At 34.4% G+C, this 17,255-nt stretch overlaps 1 protein-coding gene across 2 annotated transcripts in view; it reads left to right on the forward strand.

Moving 5' to 3' along the window:
- The window catches only part of NBEA (neurobeachin), a 457,382-nt gene that overhangs the window by 343,492 nt on the left and 96,635 nt on the right, over nt 1–17,255 (forward strand). For both annotated transcript variants that reach the window (XM_054003372.1, XM_054003379.1), the window contains exons 42-43: nt 14,406–14,523; nt 15,396–15,498. In XM_054003372.1, coding sequence (XP_053859347.1) covers nt 14,406–14,523; nt 15,396–15,498 — 221 coding nt within the window. The remainder of the gene's footprint in view (nt 1–14,405; nt 14,524–15,395; nt 15,499–17,255) is intronic.

The raw sequence follows: 17,255 nt of genomic DNA on the forward strand, positions 1-17,255 counted from the left end.
AACAAAAAAAAAAACAAAAAAAAAAAAAAACAAGAAAAAAAAAACAAAAAAAAAAACAACCCTGAACATGTTATTTCCTGCTCCCTTAATGATTTTTCCTGTCTAGGTAGCTATGTATCAAAATACTAACAGTTTTCCTGGCAGCACTTGCTTTTACTGTCACACTTTTAAGCTGGATAGGGGACTCTAGGTTCAATAATTTTTACATTTATACCTATGTTCCTTGCAAAAGTGCATTTATATCTAGACTGGTCACAGGAGATATTTCCATTTGTGTATATGCAGCAACCATCTTCTCTCAAATCTGCAGATTGATTATGAATAATGGACATCTCTGCTATGTATCCTCCTGCATGAGTTTGGAGATTGAGTCCCTAATGGGGTGTTTTAGGCTTTGCTGGAAGGCTGAGAATCACCACTTCTCCCTGGCATTGTCAGTGGCATCTGCATCTGGCATCAACTTCTTTTTTCTTTTTATCAGCTTTAGCTGTAGTCTTTGAATTGTGAAAGAGACGACTCCTTTTTTTTCCCTTTTTTTGTAAGGTGATGCATGCTTGAATACCTAGTGCCTCAAAATGGAAAAAAACAAGAAGTCTTATTAGTGCTCAGGTTAAAAAAAAAAGTTAATGAGTCTTACTGATTTGGCCATCTCATTCATAAAGAAACATCAGGGTGGCTGTGCCTTCAGTCAGCATATATTTGCCAGCTGAATCTAGATATTACCCTTCCGTCTGGGGTCATAGTTTGTCCTAAAAGAGTTATGTATGAATTTTCTCTAAATTGTAGCAGAGGGTCATGAATTGGTGTCTAAATGTAGGCTTGACAAGATTATTATAGTCTGTATTTCATGCCAGAAACAAAGATGAATAGAGATAGCAAGCTTTTAAACAGACTTTCTGACATCTATAATGTCAGCAGAGAGTGAATGAATGGCAGGATGTAATAACAAATCTTCATTTTTTATTATTTTATAGGGATTAAATGGACCTATGCTCATTCATAATTTCTTCCTGAAATAATTACTAAGTACTACATGAATCACTCATTTTCCATTCTAGTTCACTTTCAAATAATGCAAATTGTTTGCTAAGATACACATACACAAAGATACATACACCAAAAGATAAAAATACTATGACTTACATTTAGGGGTAGATAGGATACATGTAGTTAATACTTTGCATTTTCATTTTAGCTGATGTTTATTTTTGAAGTAAATTTGTGTCTAGACCTAATAATTTTTTTAATGCCTTTTGGGGGAACTACTTTTTCAAGTTATTTAAATAATAATTTTCAGCCTCTCTTTCTATGGATTTACTGATTATTAGATTTCTGGAGCAGAGATCTATGTTAGCAATTTTTGATTATTAAATTTCTGGAGCGGAAATCTGTGTTGGCAATTTTTGAATGAGAAAGATAGGATGCCTACCAGTGCACTACTTCCTGTTCATGATAGCACTTTTGAAGATACATGTTCGAGTTTTTCCTTTTTTGTTTATTCATAGTCTGTGTGCAAATAGGAAAGAACAAACTATGTTGAGGCCAGGGGCTCTAATACTTTTGTTTAAATTTTTATTCTTATTTATGAATATTCATTCCCATTTCAGGAGCACAAACAGTCTTACCATTTGTATTTTGTCATTTTTTGCCCAGATGAAAATACAAACCATGGAGTGATGGCTGAAGATATATAATGTTCAATGACCCCAGTTGTTTTGAAATAATAAAAACACATACCATAATTTACATACTTTCCTAAATATAGCTCTACCAATGGTTGCAGATAGATTTATGTCTATATACATGTTGGACAAGAGCGTTTATGCATAGGAATAAATGTAGCAAAAACATATCCAGGTGCCACAAATACCATCTTGTTTTCCCTTTTTTTTTGTAACTGCTGGTGCTAGTGTCTGTGTTGATCTTTGTGTTAAAAGAAAGACAGAAACAGTTCCACTAAAGGAAACCAGCAAGCAGTGCTAGCAGCTTTAAAAAGTGTTCCCTGCGCCCGCTCCTCTTCCCCATGTCAAAATAGGTTTGTAATTAAAACAAAAAGCATTGTTTTGATCCTATTCTGTTTTTTCTTTCTTTTAATTTTTTTTCCCCCTTTTTCTTTTTCCTTGAGCCCATCCTGTCAGGCTGCAAGCGTGAAAGTTATTTTCTGGTGGCGTGATTAGATTGGGGCTGAACTCTCCAGCTGGCAGGCCTGTCTGTGACTGGCGGCGGCCTGTCCCCAGTGCTTGTCATCTCCTGACATGCCTGACAGGATGGGGACAGCAGCCCCAGACAGGTTCATTAGATGGTGTTTTCTACAGCTGGGCTAAAAATAAAAAAAAAAAAAAATAAAAAAAAAAAAAGTGGGGAAAAAAATAAAAAGGCTGTGCTTTGTCAAGGCCCAAGCTGTGGGGGCCCTTCTTGTTGGTTTAAACCAAGGCCTTGTTTTGACAAATTCTGATCTGTGTGGTTTTTAGATTTTCTGACACATTTTTGTTTTCTTCCCCTTTGGCCTGCGCTCTTTGCACTCTGCCTTGTTGCTGCTTCAAAATCCTAACGCTGCCTTCCCGGGAGAGAAGGCAGAATGCTTGTGCAGGGCTTGGAAGAAAAATAGAGCGCTACAGTGAAGCAGCAATAAGTGCTCATTTCCATGGTGATCAGCCCAATGGCACAAAAAACAACCTTGGGACTCTCAATAAGCCAATTACAAGAAAGGTTAAGGGGTTTATAGTGCCAGAAACATGCCATCTACATGAGAAAATAGTATCATTACCAGCAATCTATGCTGTTAAATACATTGCTGTCTGGTACTGCCAGAAACATAAGCTGTTTATGTTATTTTGGGAGTTTTGGAAGCTGCTTGAGTTTTCCAATGGTATTGTCAAGCTTTGGTGCAGTACATCAAAAATCTGCATGGTTAGATTATGAAACAGTTAAAACCAGTAATGATCTGAAAGCATTACACATATTGGATTCACAGTCTTAACCAGATGGGTCCAGATTATGAATTTCCTACAGATTTTTATCAGATTTTCACTCCAGATTTTTATCATAAAGACAAAGGATTTATACATCATGTATAATTTGAGAATCTTCTATAAAATTTTTGAATATAAAAAGATAATACCTTATTTTTTTTTTCTACTGCAGTTATAAAATGCAATTTGATGCCTTTAATTTATGAACTGGTGGCTGTAGATTGAGTCCAGGGTTATCTGCTGTTTTTCTTAGGGTGTGTAATTTAATTCTGGATATTTTAGGTAGCTACAACATGCTGGAATGTAAAACACTACTAGCTACTGGGGGAAAAAAGGAAAATTTTTACTATTTTGCTTACTTTACCCTTCTCCTTAGGAGTGAGGAGAGTATTACAGCCTTTATGTTTTCTGCATTTAGCTGCTTGCAGTGTGAGCACTGCGGCTGCAAACCAAGCCCTTCATTCACAGAAATCCTACCACTTACCTTTCCTTTGTATTGTTAGTTACTGCTGCTTTAGTTCATGGTCTCTATGACAACTGTTTAAATTGGGATGGGCAACTGTCATCTGGAGTATTACTGAAAGAAAAGTGTTAGTGAGCACACAGTTCCATAGATAGAGCATTTCAATATAATCCAATTTTAATTGAGCTCCAGAGACTTTGATGTGCTGCCGAAGGTTGGGAGAGAGCTATTCCAGGGAGAAATTAAAGCAGCCCAGCAAGGCTTCACTACTTCAGACTGTCACCATTTTAAATAAGCATTAGCATCAGACTTAACCTTCCCCTATGAAAGATCTCACTTTTTTCCCCCTAGGTTTTTTTTTTTTTTTTCCTTCAGTATGTATAAAGGCAAAGACACTTTCATCTTTTTATATACATTTCTATATTCCCTTGATTAAGTTTGAAAAGCATGTACTGGACCTGAGATGCATCTGAGGCTGTCTATTGGACAGTTCATAGAAAGAAGTCAAAGCAGAGTGGGGATTATTTTGCAACAGTCAAATGGCATGTGTTGGATTTTCTCTCTAAGACTGCTCTCTAAGGGTACTCTCTAAGAGTAACTCATCATTATACTACAAAGTTGAGTGGGGACTTATTTTAGCTTGGTTTCATCATTAATTCCCTTTAATGTAAATAAAGAATAGAAAATATTTCACTGTGGATTCTCTGACTGAGAAAATGAGGGTCCTTCTATAGCTAGCTTTGTGTCCACTGTCTGGGTGTTTTTGTTGTGGTTGTATGTTTGTTTCATGCATAACAGGAGAAAATAGTCATATAACAGTTAGAATAACAATTTTCAGACTTTGTTTTTGCACAGTAAGGAGATTAGAAGGCGACTGTAAACTTCTGAACTGTTGAATTAAAATGTTTGCTTAATTTAATGAAACAGTTACAATTCTTCTGTACCATTTTCTTTTTCTTTTACAAATGTGTTTACATATAAAAAAACTCTAAAAAGAAGGAACTTAATAATATGGTAAAACTGAGGGTCACTGTGTATTTTCCTATATATTAATTTACATCGGACAGCATTTCATGTTCGAGGGCTGAGACACTTTTTTACATGACTAATTTTCCTGGCTTTGAATTCATCCTTCCCTGCATTCTTTTTTTTTTTTTTTTTTCCTCTTTATATCTGACTTCCTTGGCTTTCAGTGAAGGTGAAGCAAATTTTTGAGATGCTGAGATCACTTCCCGGACAATCTCAGTACTCTCAGCTTCTGCTCTAAGCAGTGACATTTGAGATACTCACTTGCAAGGAAAAGATGCATCTTGGGAAATTGAGTCTATGAAAGATAGATTTTTACCTAAGGTGCTTGTATTATTTAAAAGAAATGTGGTATGCATTAAATCAAGACTTAATGGCAGTAGAAATAGAACCAATCACAGCACAGGCAGTAATCTGTCTATACAAGTTGATAGGGTTTATTTTCTTCTAAAGTAATTAGCCTGTTGCCCACAGGGGGAAAAAAAAAAAAAAAAAAGAAAAAAAAAGGTAAGAATCTAGTTTAATAGGAGAATTTGAATAGTTGGTGGTAGTAATCAATAAAGAAATGGAAATATCTAATCTCTTTCTAAAGCATAAGTTGAATCCCATTTTATTATTTTTTAATTAAATAAAAGTTAAGAAGCAATTAATTGAGGCTATATGAGTGAACCTTTTTTGACTGGGATTGGCTCACTTTTTCATAGTCGCATGGTACCCAGAAGTCCATAAAATTTAAATACCTTCTGTGTCGGAGCAGCTTGTAGTGGATAAAAACTGAAGCATATTCATACAAAGTACCTCTGCATGCTGACAGGTGTTGCAGTAATTTCATACTGGGAACCTGGAGCTCACCATAGGAAAGCCTGTGAGTATGCCCAAATTTATGACATGCAGGTTTGCATTCCACTTGGCTAGAAATCCAAAGAGGAGGGAACTGTATATCAAATTTGCTTTGTGCAGACATTGGAAGACTAAATGTGTTCCCCAGAATCCATTTTTAGTAGCCAGCTGAGTAGTTATTCTTAATATTCTTGCTAGTTTTCATGAAGATTTTTTGAGTAGAATTAGACCTTGCCAAATATTTTAATTATCTATTTGACATTTAAATTGTTGGAATTAAAAAACTTGATTATTAGGTATGGGAAAGGAGGCATAGAATATACCAAATGTGCATACAAAATAAGTGTAAATCTGGCTTCATTTATTGAAAGAAATATAAAAGTAATTTATAGAGTTTATATACGCAGCTTTTATTTGATACATGTCAATATTTGTAGTTTTTATATATTCTGTGCAGTTATTTACCAGTGCTTAGTTATGGTATCTGATAAAAATATGTTCTCTGAAGCAAGTATATAATGCATAAATACTTTTCCTGTAATAATAAAGCAAAATAAGTATAAAGTATAAACTAATTAATTATTATTGAGTAACAGCACACAGTTTGCAAACACTCAGAGTAAAAATTCTCAGAAGAAACTTTGCTATTCTTTCCTTGCACAGATTTAGTAATGTTAGATAACATTCCATATATAATATTGAAAAGTACAGCAGAATTTTGGTTGCTATTGGAGCTGTGGATTAGGTTTTTCCCAGTGCTATAATTTCTTGTCTTCTCCAGAAATGCAAAACAAACTCATCTTAAGCACTTTTTAGGTGGATAAATAAAGGATCCATTGGTATTGCAATATATTATGAAGATGAAGATACTTTGATGTATGTTCACCATTATTCACAGGCTCTGTAATTGTACTTTAGGGGCCTTAGAAGTTGGTATAATATCAAGTAGCCCTACTCTAGAGTAGCCCTAGAGAATCTACTCTAAATTCAGACTCCAAGCAATCTGATTTCCAGGAGTCACTGGTGTTCCATACCCAACACTTCATGGCACAACTGAGCATCCAGATGAAATCCTGTGCCATGTGCTTTGGGTTGACCCAGGTTGGAGCAGACCCACTATGGTCCCGTCCAACCTGCCTGATTCTGTGATTCTTTGAGCTGTAGAATTTTGAATTTCTTGAGGATTTTGCTTGACTGTTACAAACTGTATTGTAGAAATTTTGCAGAGAGTGAGGATCTTGTAGAGGTACAATATATATCACTGAAAAAACGAATATATTTCTTTTTGCATATAAAAATTAATTTTAAATTTATTGCTAAAATTTCAGGAGTAGAATGTGCTCTGATTATATTCCTAAATATTGGGACCAATGAAAAAGCTTTTGTATATGCAGTTGAAAACAAAATATTACTGGCTTTTGATCAGTCTTATATAGGAAGAGATATTAGGAACATAAAAAAATTAAGCCTGATAGTAGAAAAAAACTGTATTCTATTGACTTTTATAGATCTTAAATCATGTGCATTCTACACTGAATAAATCAGATGTAAAACTGTTAAAATACAAGATGCTTCAACATATCTCCTGTATGACATTAAGTTCATGTCTATAAAAAGAGGAACATGCAACTGTCCTTCTACTTTCATTTGGTAGGAAATGGATAATGTTTAAGAAAACCCAATATTTACACATTTCCTAAGACCAGTTATAATGCCTTCAGTTATTGTAATTTAAAGAATTTGTGATATGGTACAATTGAGTATTTATTGATTTGCACTTTTGAATAAATATATGCAAGTTCTGGGGAAAAAAAACAACTAATCAAAGCAACCAGAGAATTTTATGATGACTTTATTCTTGGGAAAGAACACATCACATATTAGGGATACCATACATTCTTTATTCCTCAAGCTATTTCTATGGTTGTTTGCTTCTGCTGCAACTTTTCTCAGCTAAAACTCTCACAAATTCTATGAAATCCACCAATAATACAAGTTTAATAAAGCTGCAATTTTGTCAAAGAACTATTTATTGAATAAATATCCTGCTTTGGTTTCAATTTACAAGCATTTCTTAACACTGTGTACTCCCTAAATTTGTAGATATTAAAAGTTCTTTCTTTCAATTGCCTTACTTTTGTTGAGGAGAATGGACCGTTTAAGAGAAAAAGAAGCTCTCTGGTTTTATTTCTTAAAAAAAAAAGTCTGGTTTTACTCAGATCATATCAATTTTATGTGTTTTTTGGCATGCCCACTAAACTGTAATTTGTGTGGTTCTAATTGAATTAATTTGATTGCATTTCACTGCTGGGGCAGAATTGCTCAGAGCAATTTGAGTCTGAGATCACCACTCCCCAGTTTGGATTGATCTTTGAGCACGAAATGTAGAGTGAGAATGGAAACATAGTTCTGTTAACATTTCTCACTAGATTTGAGTCTGACATCCCATTGTTGCCAAAGTCAACAAAAAATCATTTTAAACCTTGTGAGGTAACTGACACAATCTGCTTCAGTCCTGTGGCTACCAGAACTAATTGTGCGATTTTGCCCCATTATTTGTTTCTTCAACCTCTGTGTTTTGAGTTGGGCTGTGCTCTAATATGGCTTTATGTGACACTGGAATATATGCTGCTTCTCCACATGTGCTGTTGCCCCACCCAGCACCATCAGCTTTATTTGTGGTTTTAAAATTCTTAAATCAGTGGAGCTTCTGCTTAAAACAAGAATTGCTGAATATGTTTGAAAGTAGAGCCTAAAAAAGGCCTCTGCCTACCTTTTAGAAGGTGATAATGTCTAAATCTTCTACCTCATCCTGATGCTGTTCTTCCCAAGAATGTCAGTCTATATCTGGCACTTCAGGAGTTGCCTAAATTGACAATCTGTTTTTATTTTGCATAGAAAGAAAACTGTGTAAAGGCACAGAGATCAAAATTAATTATAAAATAATTATTATTCAGAATTTTGTTTGCACTTATCCTTATATTTAAAACTATGCACTGGTGTTTCACAAATGCAGTGTTAGAAATGGTCCATTTAGAATACATAAGATATTGGAGTAGGGTTTGGTTTTTTGCTCTAATTATTTTTCTGCAACTACTCTGCAAAAATATCCCAATATCCTTTCCATTTCTTGCCTAGAACACAAAATCATAACGTGCAAAACCATTTTGCTTATGAAAAGAGGGAAATGGCCTTCAAGTGGACCAACTTCAAATAATTTTTCAGATCACTGCAAATGAATGTGGGAATAAGAGCATCTGTTGCTTTAAGCTGAGTGGGCATTGTTTTAATGGATAACCAAGTGGGTATGCTGACCAGAGAAATCAAATTTAAAAAAGGTTGGATGAACAGAACCTCATGTTTCAAGACAAGGGGCCTCTTGAAAGCTTAAAAAAACATTGGAAGTAGAAGTATAAGCTGAGAATATTTGGCAAGGAAATAAAGTCCAAAACCACAAAAATAATATCTGCATTTTTCAGATCCCTGAAGAGGAGAAGAAAAATGAAACAGGAGTGCCAATATTTATTTAAAAAAAAAAAAAAAAGTCCTAAAAAAGATTTTAAAACTGATGCAAATTGAGAAATTATAATGGCACATAATACTCAGCTCATCCTGCACAGCATAACATTGCAAGAGCTACTTGGAGGAAAGCTTTTAAATAAAGAAACATTTTACACAGAGGCATGTTATAAAGAAGGGGAAAAGAGACCTGAATGTAGAGAGAACATTGTACTAGACCAAAATGTGCAAAGAAAAAAATGAAAACAGAATTTTGGTGAGATTTTTGAAGTATTTAATATGATTATGGGAATTGAGGGCAAGAAGATGTTCTTAAAGTTGCCTAAATGTATAAAAAAGTAGTAAGTCAATGAAACACTAGGATATTAAATTCATTTGAATTGTCCTTTCTGTCTATTTACATTATCTGATTCCTATTTTAGAAGAGCAAAATACAAGTTGTTTCATTATTTGAATTTACCTGATTTTGAATTTTCTTAATAAATATAACTTCTTTTTACACTTGTCTATCTTGACATGATATATCCCTTGTTGTAGTGTATACTTATTTTTCCTGCTAAATCTAAAAGTTGGTCATACTCAGTATTTCATCAAACATTTTGAAATTATAAAATGCTTACTCAGTGTGGTATTTCATAAACCCTTGGAGTGGGATTCCATGCCATTTATGTCTGTCATCTCAATCTGTATTTAGAGTACATGAAGCAATCATGCAGTCTGCCACGTACCTATGGTTAACTCTGGGTTGTTAGATTGTTCTGGAGAAGAAAGTTTGCTGTGTTTTCATAGGAGCCATTTGTCTCAGCCCATGAGGACCTGCATTCAGAATTTCACTTTTTTCTTGCTGCAAATTGCAATGCTCAACAACTCTTGAAAAAGGGAAATCCAAATCCCTGACAGAACAGGATGATTTTCAGTAATCAATTTCATGCATTTCTGACCTCTAAAAGCATACAGTGATGCCAAGCTATTTTCTAAATGCCTATTTTGTACGTGGGCCAGGTGCATAACCACACTTCTGTGGCTGGCTGTAGATGACGAAATAACCAAACACTGTAATTCTTTTTTGTGATGTCCTCCATGTTTTATCCATGTTCAGCAAAGGGCACCAGGGCTTGTGAAAGGACTAGAGAACATTTCTTGTGGGAAATAGCTGAGGGAGTTGGGGGTGTTTAGCCTGGAGAAAAGGAGGCTCAGGGGGAACCTTGCCACTCTCTACAACTCCCTGAAAGGAGGGTGTACTGAGGTGTGGGTCAGTCTTTTCTACCATGCCTACAGTGAGAGGACCAGAGGAAATGTCTTCAAGCTGAGACAAGGGAAATTCATAGATACTAGGAAATTTTTTTCATGTTTTTTTTCACCACTCAGCAAACAAACCCACAAAAAGACAAATATATTACATGTTAATGATACATGCATTTTGCACTAGATATAAACAAAGCTTGAAAAATGTTACAAGTATCAATCGACACTTTCATTGAGAAATCAGGTTAGAATTAAAATATCCTGAATTAGAAATGTGGTTTCAAAATACAAGCTATGAACTTCCACTGAAAACAGTAGATTCAATTCACATACATAGTCATTAATGAATCACCCCAAAGAGCTATTTTAAAAAAAGGAAATATGTAAAAATTCTTTGTAACAGACAGCAAAAGTGATCGTTCTTACCGAAAAGTTAGTGGCTGAGAATGGATAGGATTGTAAAGGCTGTTTTCCTTGATTTCTTTATAGCACCTGATTTTGTGATTACTTCAATTCCAGAAACAATAATCAAAAGAAAATGACCAGAATATCCTTTTGCATGTTGGTGCTATGAGTTACCAAAAAATAGTATAAAGCAGCAAAAATGAGCCTCAGTACTTAAGTGTTCCTTGTGTGGAGATAATCTACCAGGGATTCAAGCAAAATGGACACTAGTATTTCAGGTCTTCTGGTTAGTGCAGAATTCCAGCTGTTAATTAACAATTCATTATCAATAATTGAATAACTACTGAAGAATGTTTATGATTAAAAATGCATTGACTCTTAATTGAAAGGGAAAAAAAAAAAGAGATCTTGATTACATCAGAAATAAAATTAAAATAATGGAGCCTTCATATCTGATCCAAATAGGAAGGCACTTCGGTAATGGCTCTGCTTCTTTTCTCTAGAGCTTTCCATCTGCATCCCATGCTGCTTTACTAACCTAATCTAAATAAGTATCACCAAGAGATGTATTTCCACAGTACAGAATCTTGAGTTTTAGAGACTTCTCATTCCCTTGTTAGGTGAGAGCTTCATCTTGCTGCAATGAATTCTAGCAAATTGGTATCTTTAAAACACATACATATTCCTAAGTGAAATGGTTTTGCAAGGAGAAATGAGTTTTAAACCAAACAGCTGTAGCTGATACTAAAATTGAAAAGTGTGCTTAGTTCAAATGTAGATATTGGCTGGTTGTTTTTATTTTAATAAAAACAGCTTATCTGCAATGTATCTAGAATTCTGGGCTTAGTCATGATTTTTCAACTATTAAAACATGCCTAGGCAGGAAGCCTTCACAAATGTTTTTAGGACAAAAACTCATAAAACTATCAAAATAAGGAGTACTGACTTTAAGTATAAACAACAAAGTATTGGAATTCATGGAAATTTTGCCTTCAGATAACTTAGTAACATAATTTCAGTGTATTAGCATAGTGAAATGGTTATTTCCATATTTTTATGAATAATGAAAGATACAATACATACAGTCTGTAAAATATGTAAAATAGACATTGATGTCCTATGAGAAAGTGAAAAGCTAAAAAACATTCTGGAAGAAAAAAGAAGGTGTATAAACCTTTTAAAGGGTTCAAATGCAGAAAAATAAAATTACTTTGAATTCGTTGTTATAACAGCAATAAGAAAGTATCCTGCTCCAATGTCAGTAATATCTGCTGTAAACTGTGGATATCTTATAATGGGAGGTTTAATGCATCGCAAGAAAATGGTGTAAGATGAATGTTATGGAGGATGGCAAAAATGGGTAGTATATCTTGGACAGGAAAACATTACAACAGAAATACTGAAATAATTCAGATAATTTGATAATGACAAGATAATCTGATACTTGTAGGACTAATAGACAGTTAAGAAGAGTGTAATTGAGGACATTAATTGAATTATAGACTCCTTTCTTTCCTCTGATTTCCTATTCCATTCTACTGTTTTACTGGAGTGCTATCATATGTCATTCAGTTAATAGTGAGTTGAATGTACCTCTGTGTAGTTGCAATTGCTTTATACTTAATTAAAAAAGAGGAGGAAGTAAAAGGCAAGGAGTGTATGATTGGTATGCAATGTGCTTTTAGTGTTGATCTATAATAACTATGTGGTATGTATCAATACATCATAAATGTATTATTGTGAACCCTCTAATATGCTAATATATAGAATATGGTTAATAGGAAACATTTCTCTTTACAAAAAAAATATACATTTCAAATTCCTCCCTCCAAGAGACTGTTCTCATATTTTAGCTTCTTAAATATGAGCGGTTTCCTCAGACTTTCTTCTCTTTCATTTAAAACCTGTGTATTTACAAAAATTATGTATCAGATAGCAGCAGAATGCATTCAAAGAAGGAGAGTGCTTAAATCTTCGGAGTCATAATTCTTATCCACCTGAATTTCACATACATGATATCAATGGTATCCTAGCATCTGATTTCAATGAAAGAAAATCAAGGAAAATTTGGTTTATTTAGTTTATCAAAGAGAAGGCTAAGCAGTAAGTAGATCCAGTCTGTAAATACCAACACAAGGAAAACTTACCTGATACTAGAAAACTCACAGACAAAAGTGTCACAAGATCTATCATAGTTCAAAGGAAAAATAAGGTGCAGATATTTAACCATTGCAACAATGTAGTGTATGAGGTAGCATTCCACAGCTGACCTGTTATTGAATGGAGGGAGCTCATAGTCTTTTGCACGTGTCTGGGTGACCTCCAAAGAATCAAGCTCCTTCCCTTCTCCCAAGCTGTGTTTAACTAGTGTGAAAAGCTGAGGTGAATGAAACAGTGTCGTCAGCCACAATGTTGGTCTAAGAGTTCTGTCTGTAACTTACTGTTATGTAAACAGGGGGAATGCTGTGTTCCTCGAACCAGTCTCTATCAAGGACAGAACTAACACCTGAATGCTGTTCCAGTACTGAAGCACTTTTGTGTTGCTGCTGTTATTAACATCCTCTCTGAAATAGACTCATCATGGTCGTTATGAGAAAAAGGTTGTACACCAAGCGCGCAAACTGAAATTAACTTTTTCATATATGGAAAGGTGTTACTAACTTGAAGCCGCATCAGCAAAGAGATTGAAGAAATAAAATTCCCATTTCCTCAAGCATGACGGATCACTGACAGCAGCAGCATATGGTCTCCCTAACATTTTCCTGTTCAGAAGCTGGGGAAGGTCATGATTAGGGAAAGTAATGACCTCAGAGAAATGGGTAAAGCACTGTGAGCTGGTTTGTGGGTACCTAAAGGAGAGCAGAGAAATTCAGTCTCTTCTGTCTGAAATGTTCTTTTAGGGGAGGTGTTCACTGCATTTCTTTGTTTCACTGAGGCTGCAGTTCTCTCAGTGGCAGCAGCCTAGGTAAAGGCACAGTCTACAGAACCTGGGAAATGCAGATGGGTGTGGTCCCAAACAAGTGACTCCTCCTAGGAGTGCCATGGCAGAGCCCACCTGAGAAGAGGTGCAGGGCTGAAGGGAGCCTGCCAGCTGATGAAAATGATTGGAAAAGAATTGTTCTACAGTGCATGATACAGATAAGACAAGTTAATAAAAATGACATCTAATTAAATTGTGTCTTTTTTGTCTATTTTTTGAACATCCAGAACACTGAAGGAAAAGTGAAAAAAGATTGATATTAATATCTAGTCTTATGTTAATACACTCAATTGAAAAAATTTAAAATGGGAAAAGCAGTGCTAATTTTTAACTATTTTATTTTAAAATATTTTCACAATTATTTTAAAATGCAAAATTAAATCTGTTAAATTTTGTCCATGGTTTGGGATATTTGATGTATCTAACTTCAGAAGAATTATTGTGGTGACATACTGATTTTGCTAATTTTTCTACTTATTAAGAGAATGGGAGGACTTGTAATTTATGACCCTGAAGTGGATGTGAATAGCAAGTTATATTATTTTGGTTGTACTTTGCACAAGGCAGCCTTAGAAGTAAATCTGGTATCTGATAACTGACAACTGTGTCATGCATGCTGTTGGAAGAAGATACAGCTAAGCATAATTGCAAATGTGTCTGTTTCCCTGTACTTGTAGAGTCTGGGGTTTTGGTGTTTTTGAGGAAATTAATTTAATGTGACGTATCAGAAATAGATCTTAGGAGTATCAGGTTGCAGTAATTACTGATATTCTTCTAACTGTAGGTATTCCTTATTTTGCATTTCTTAAAAACATTCAAGTTCATTTTGAGTCATTGTTTTTAACTGTTAAAGAGACATGATTAACGTAATTGATGGCTAAAATTTTCTCTGTTCTTATACAATGTTTTATCAAAAAATTCTTGCTAATGACTGTCAGCTTGATTTTCTTTAAAGGTCCTTGCCTATACTGAAGGGCTTCATGGAAAATGGATGTTCAGCGAGATTCGAGCTGTTTTTTCAAGACGTTATCTTCTCCAGAACACAGCTTTGGAAGTGTTTATGGCAAACAGAAGTAGGTCATAGTTTATATTTGCTGCATAAAATTGTGCTAGTGGTTATTTTGTGTTTTATTTATTAATCTTAAAATTAAAACTCTGTACTTCCTTTGATAAAGTGTTTATGTTGTTCTATAATGGTTCCTCTTGTATGTATTCAGTGCAAATTTTATTAAAATCAATCACATAAATCAATCTCACTGCTTTCTGTGCAGCAGTGAGATTTATTTAAAGAACCAGATCATTGCAATTAGTAAATTCTTCAAATGTTGGATAGGAAATTTGCTTTTTCTATTGTCCCACCTCCTCAATTGTCTGTAAATATTTTAGTGGAACATATAAAAGGATATTTCCTTTCCTAATTATAAAACAAATTAAGGTTAAAAAGTACCAGAGCAAGAAACTGATCCACTTGGTTTTCTGTATGTGCTACTCTTAATCACAGTTCACTGGCTGGTGAGGTGTATAGTGGTCTTTTACCCTCTGATGTTAAGTTTTGATTTCAGCTGGAGAGGGAATTAAACAATTCCTTGTTCTTGGCGGTTTTAAGGCACTAGTTAGAAGAGCAAATGCCATGCCAACTAATAAATGACTTCTCAGCCTGATAAGAGATTTTATGGGTTAACAGTAAAGTGTTGTTCCTCTGAAGTAAACAACACTCAGGTCTTCTGCAAAATGGGAGACTTAATGTTAAAATGTTAGCCAGCTAATTATACGTAAGTGTGAAGAATGTCAGGAATTTCTGTTGTACCTTGGATCCCCAGGAGGATAAAAGTGTAACTGACTTCTCTCCCCAAATAAAAACCTGAGCATTTTATAAATATATGCAGGTGAAGAAATAGACTTCTGCAAATGTTTTACTGGTACATATTTTCCTTTCTTCATTTAGCTTCTGTTATGTTTAATTTTCCTGACCAAGCAACAGTGAAAAAAGTTGTGTACAGCTTACCACGGGTTGGAGTAGGAACCAGCTATGGTTTGCCACAAGCCAGGTAATTTATTAAATATTGTTTTTATATTTTGTGTTTATTATATTATACAGTTGATTTTTTTTTAATGTCAGTGCTAATTATTTCTGTCAAGAAACTCTAGATTTTCTTTTTCTTAAGGTTAGTTATTTCTTACTATATTGCCTGTTAGTAAATGGAATGGAAGTAAAAGTATTGTAAATTAGATAATTAGATTTTTTCCTTTTCAATTACAGGAAATAAGCACCTTCCATTGAAAATACTTATACCTTATATCTTCAAAGTCTGGTTTCCAGTCAGGTTTTATAAATGTATAATCAAATGTTCATCCTTGCTGTGATTGTTATGCAGGATGTGAAACTGAACTTGACTAGTTTTTGTGTTTGCTGAATGTAAATTATTTTACATATATGAATATGTGGGATTTTACTTCATTTCCTATCAGTGTAGTGGCTATTTTGCAATTTCCAAATTTCTTCCTTTCACTAGTATAATGCATTCTTCTTCTTTTCTTTCCAAAATTGAGGAGCATATATATTTTTGAAAGAACAAGATTGAGTTTTAGAGATTTTCACATACTATGGACAACTACAGTTTTTTATTCCCTCATCAACATTAACATCAAATCAGCCTATGACCAGAAATAAGGCTGGAAATTGTCAGACCTTCTGTTATAACAGTATTCCTCTTTCAGGGATAGGTGAGGTGATCTTCATGTGTATTTCACTGTGTTGGAGGGGGAACATTTTTTTTTGTTTGTTTTTCAGTTCAGGATTAACTTCTGGTCAAAATGAGACAAAAATAAAGGAATATGAGGGAGTGAGGAAGCAGCATATTAACAAAATATGGTGCTTTGGGCTCAGACCCCCATTTGGCTTGATTTGGCCAAAAAGCCAATGACTTAATCATCAGTGTAGTGTCTGGGATGTGTATTTCTCTTTCTTTAAGTCATTTCCTACAAACTAAAACTTCACATTGTCCTTGTTTTATCCCAGTGCAAAATGTGGAAATATTCTGAAGTGTCAAAGCATTTGTAGAATTGGAGAACTGCTTCATTCCCAGATGAACATCATTCCCTGTCATGAGCCCAAGAGTCCTAAGGCTTGATCTCCTGAATGTGCTGAAGTCTTTAGGCAAACTGCCAAATTTCTCAAGTTTTCAGTGAGATCAAGGCAAAGTTGGGACATTTATTTGGAAGGTGCATCTTGTTAATATTTGCATTGTTCTTCCATATACTAAAGTTAAAGGAAATGCTGTCTCTAAATGGAAAGTTATAGCATTCTTTTCTGAAATAGAAATGGCCACAAGTTCTAGCACAAACAAAATGCAAATTTCTCAATCAGAATTTCATATTTACAGTGACATTTTTTACTTTTGAAATTCATATCCTTTGTGCATTATTCAGTGAATAATTCTCTGAAAAAATTGTTGATATATAATTATTTAGAAAAATTTCAGCTTCAATATAATATGCAGTTATTTCCATACCTTTTTGATTAAAGTTCAATTTAAATCGAAAATGGGCTTGCTAGCCTTCAGAATATATCTGGCATATGGTAGTGAAGTTATTTTTCTTTCTTTTTTTTTTGTGTAATCAGGGTATGATTTATGCACAATAAAGACTCCATAATCATGGTTCTTTTTCTTTTTTCCACCCTTATTGTCTTCAGTAGGATTGCAGTGGAATAACTGAGGGGAAATCTGGCTCTATAACTGCTCTGTAGTCAATCTTTTGTTGATGTTAGAATATAGCTTTCCTTCCTATGAATATGTTGGCTCTG

The sequence above is a fragment of the Vidua macroura genome, chromosome 2 (genome assembly GCF_024509145.1).
Source record: "Vidua macroura isolate BioBank_ID:100142 chromosome 2, ASM2450914v1, whole genome shotgun sequence".
NCBI classification, from domain to species: domain Eukaryota; kingdom Metazoa; phylum Chordata; class Aves; order Passeriformes; family Viduidae; genus Vidua; species Vidua macroura.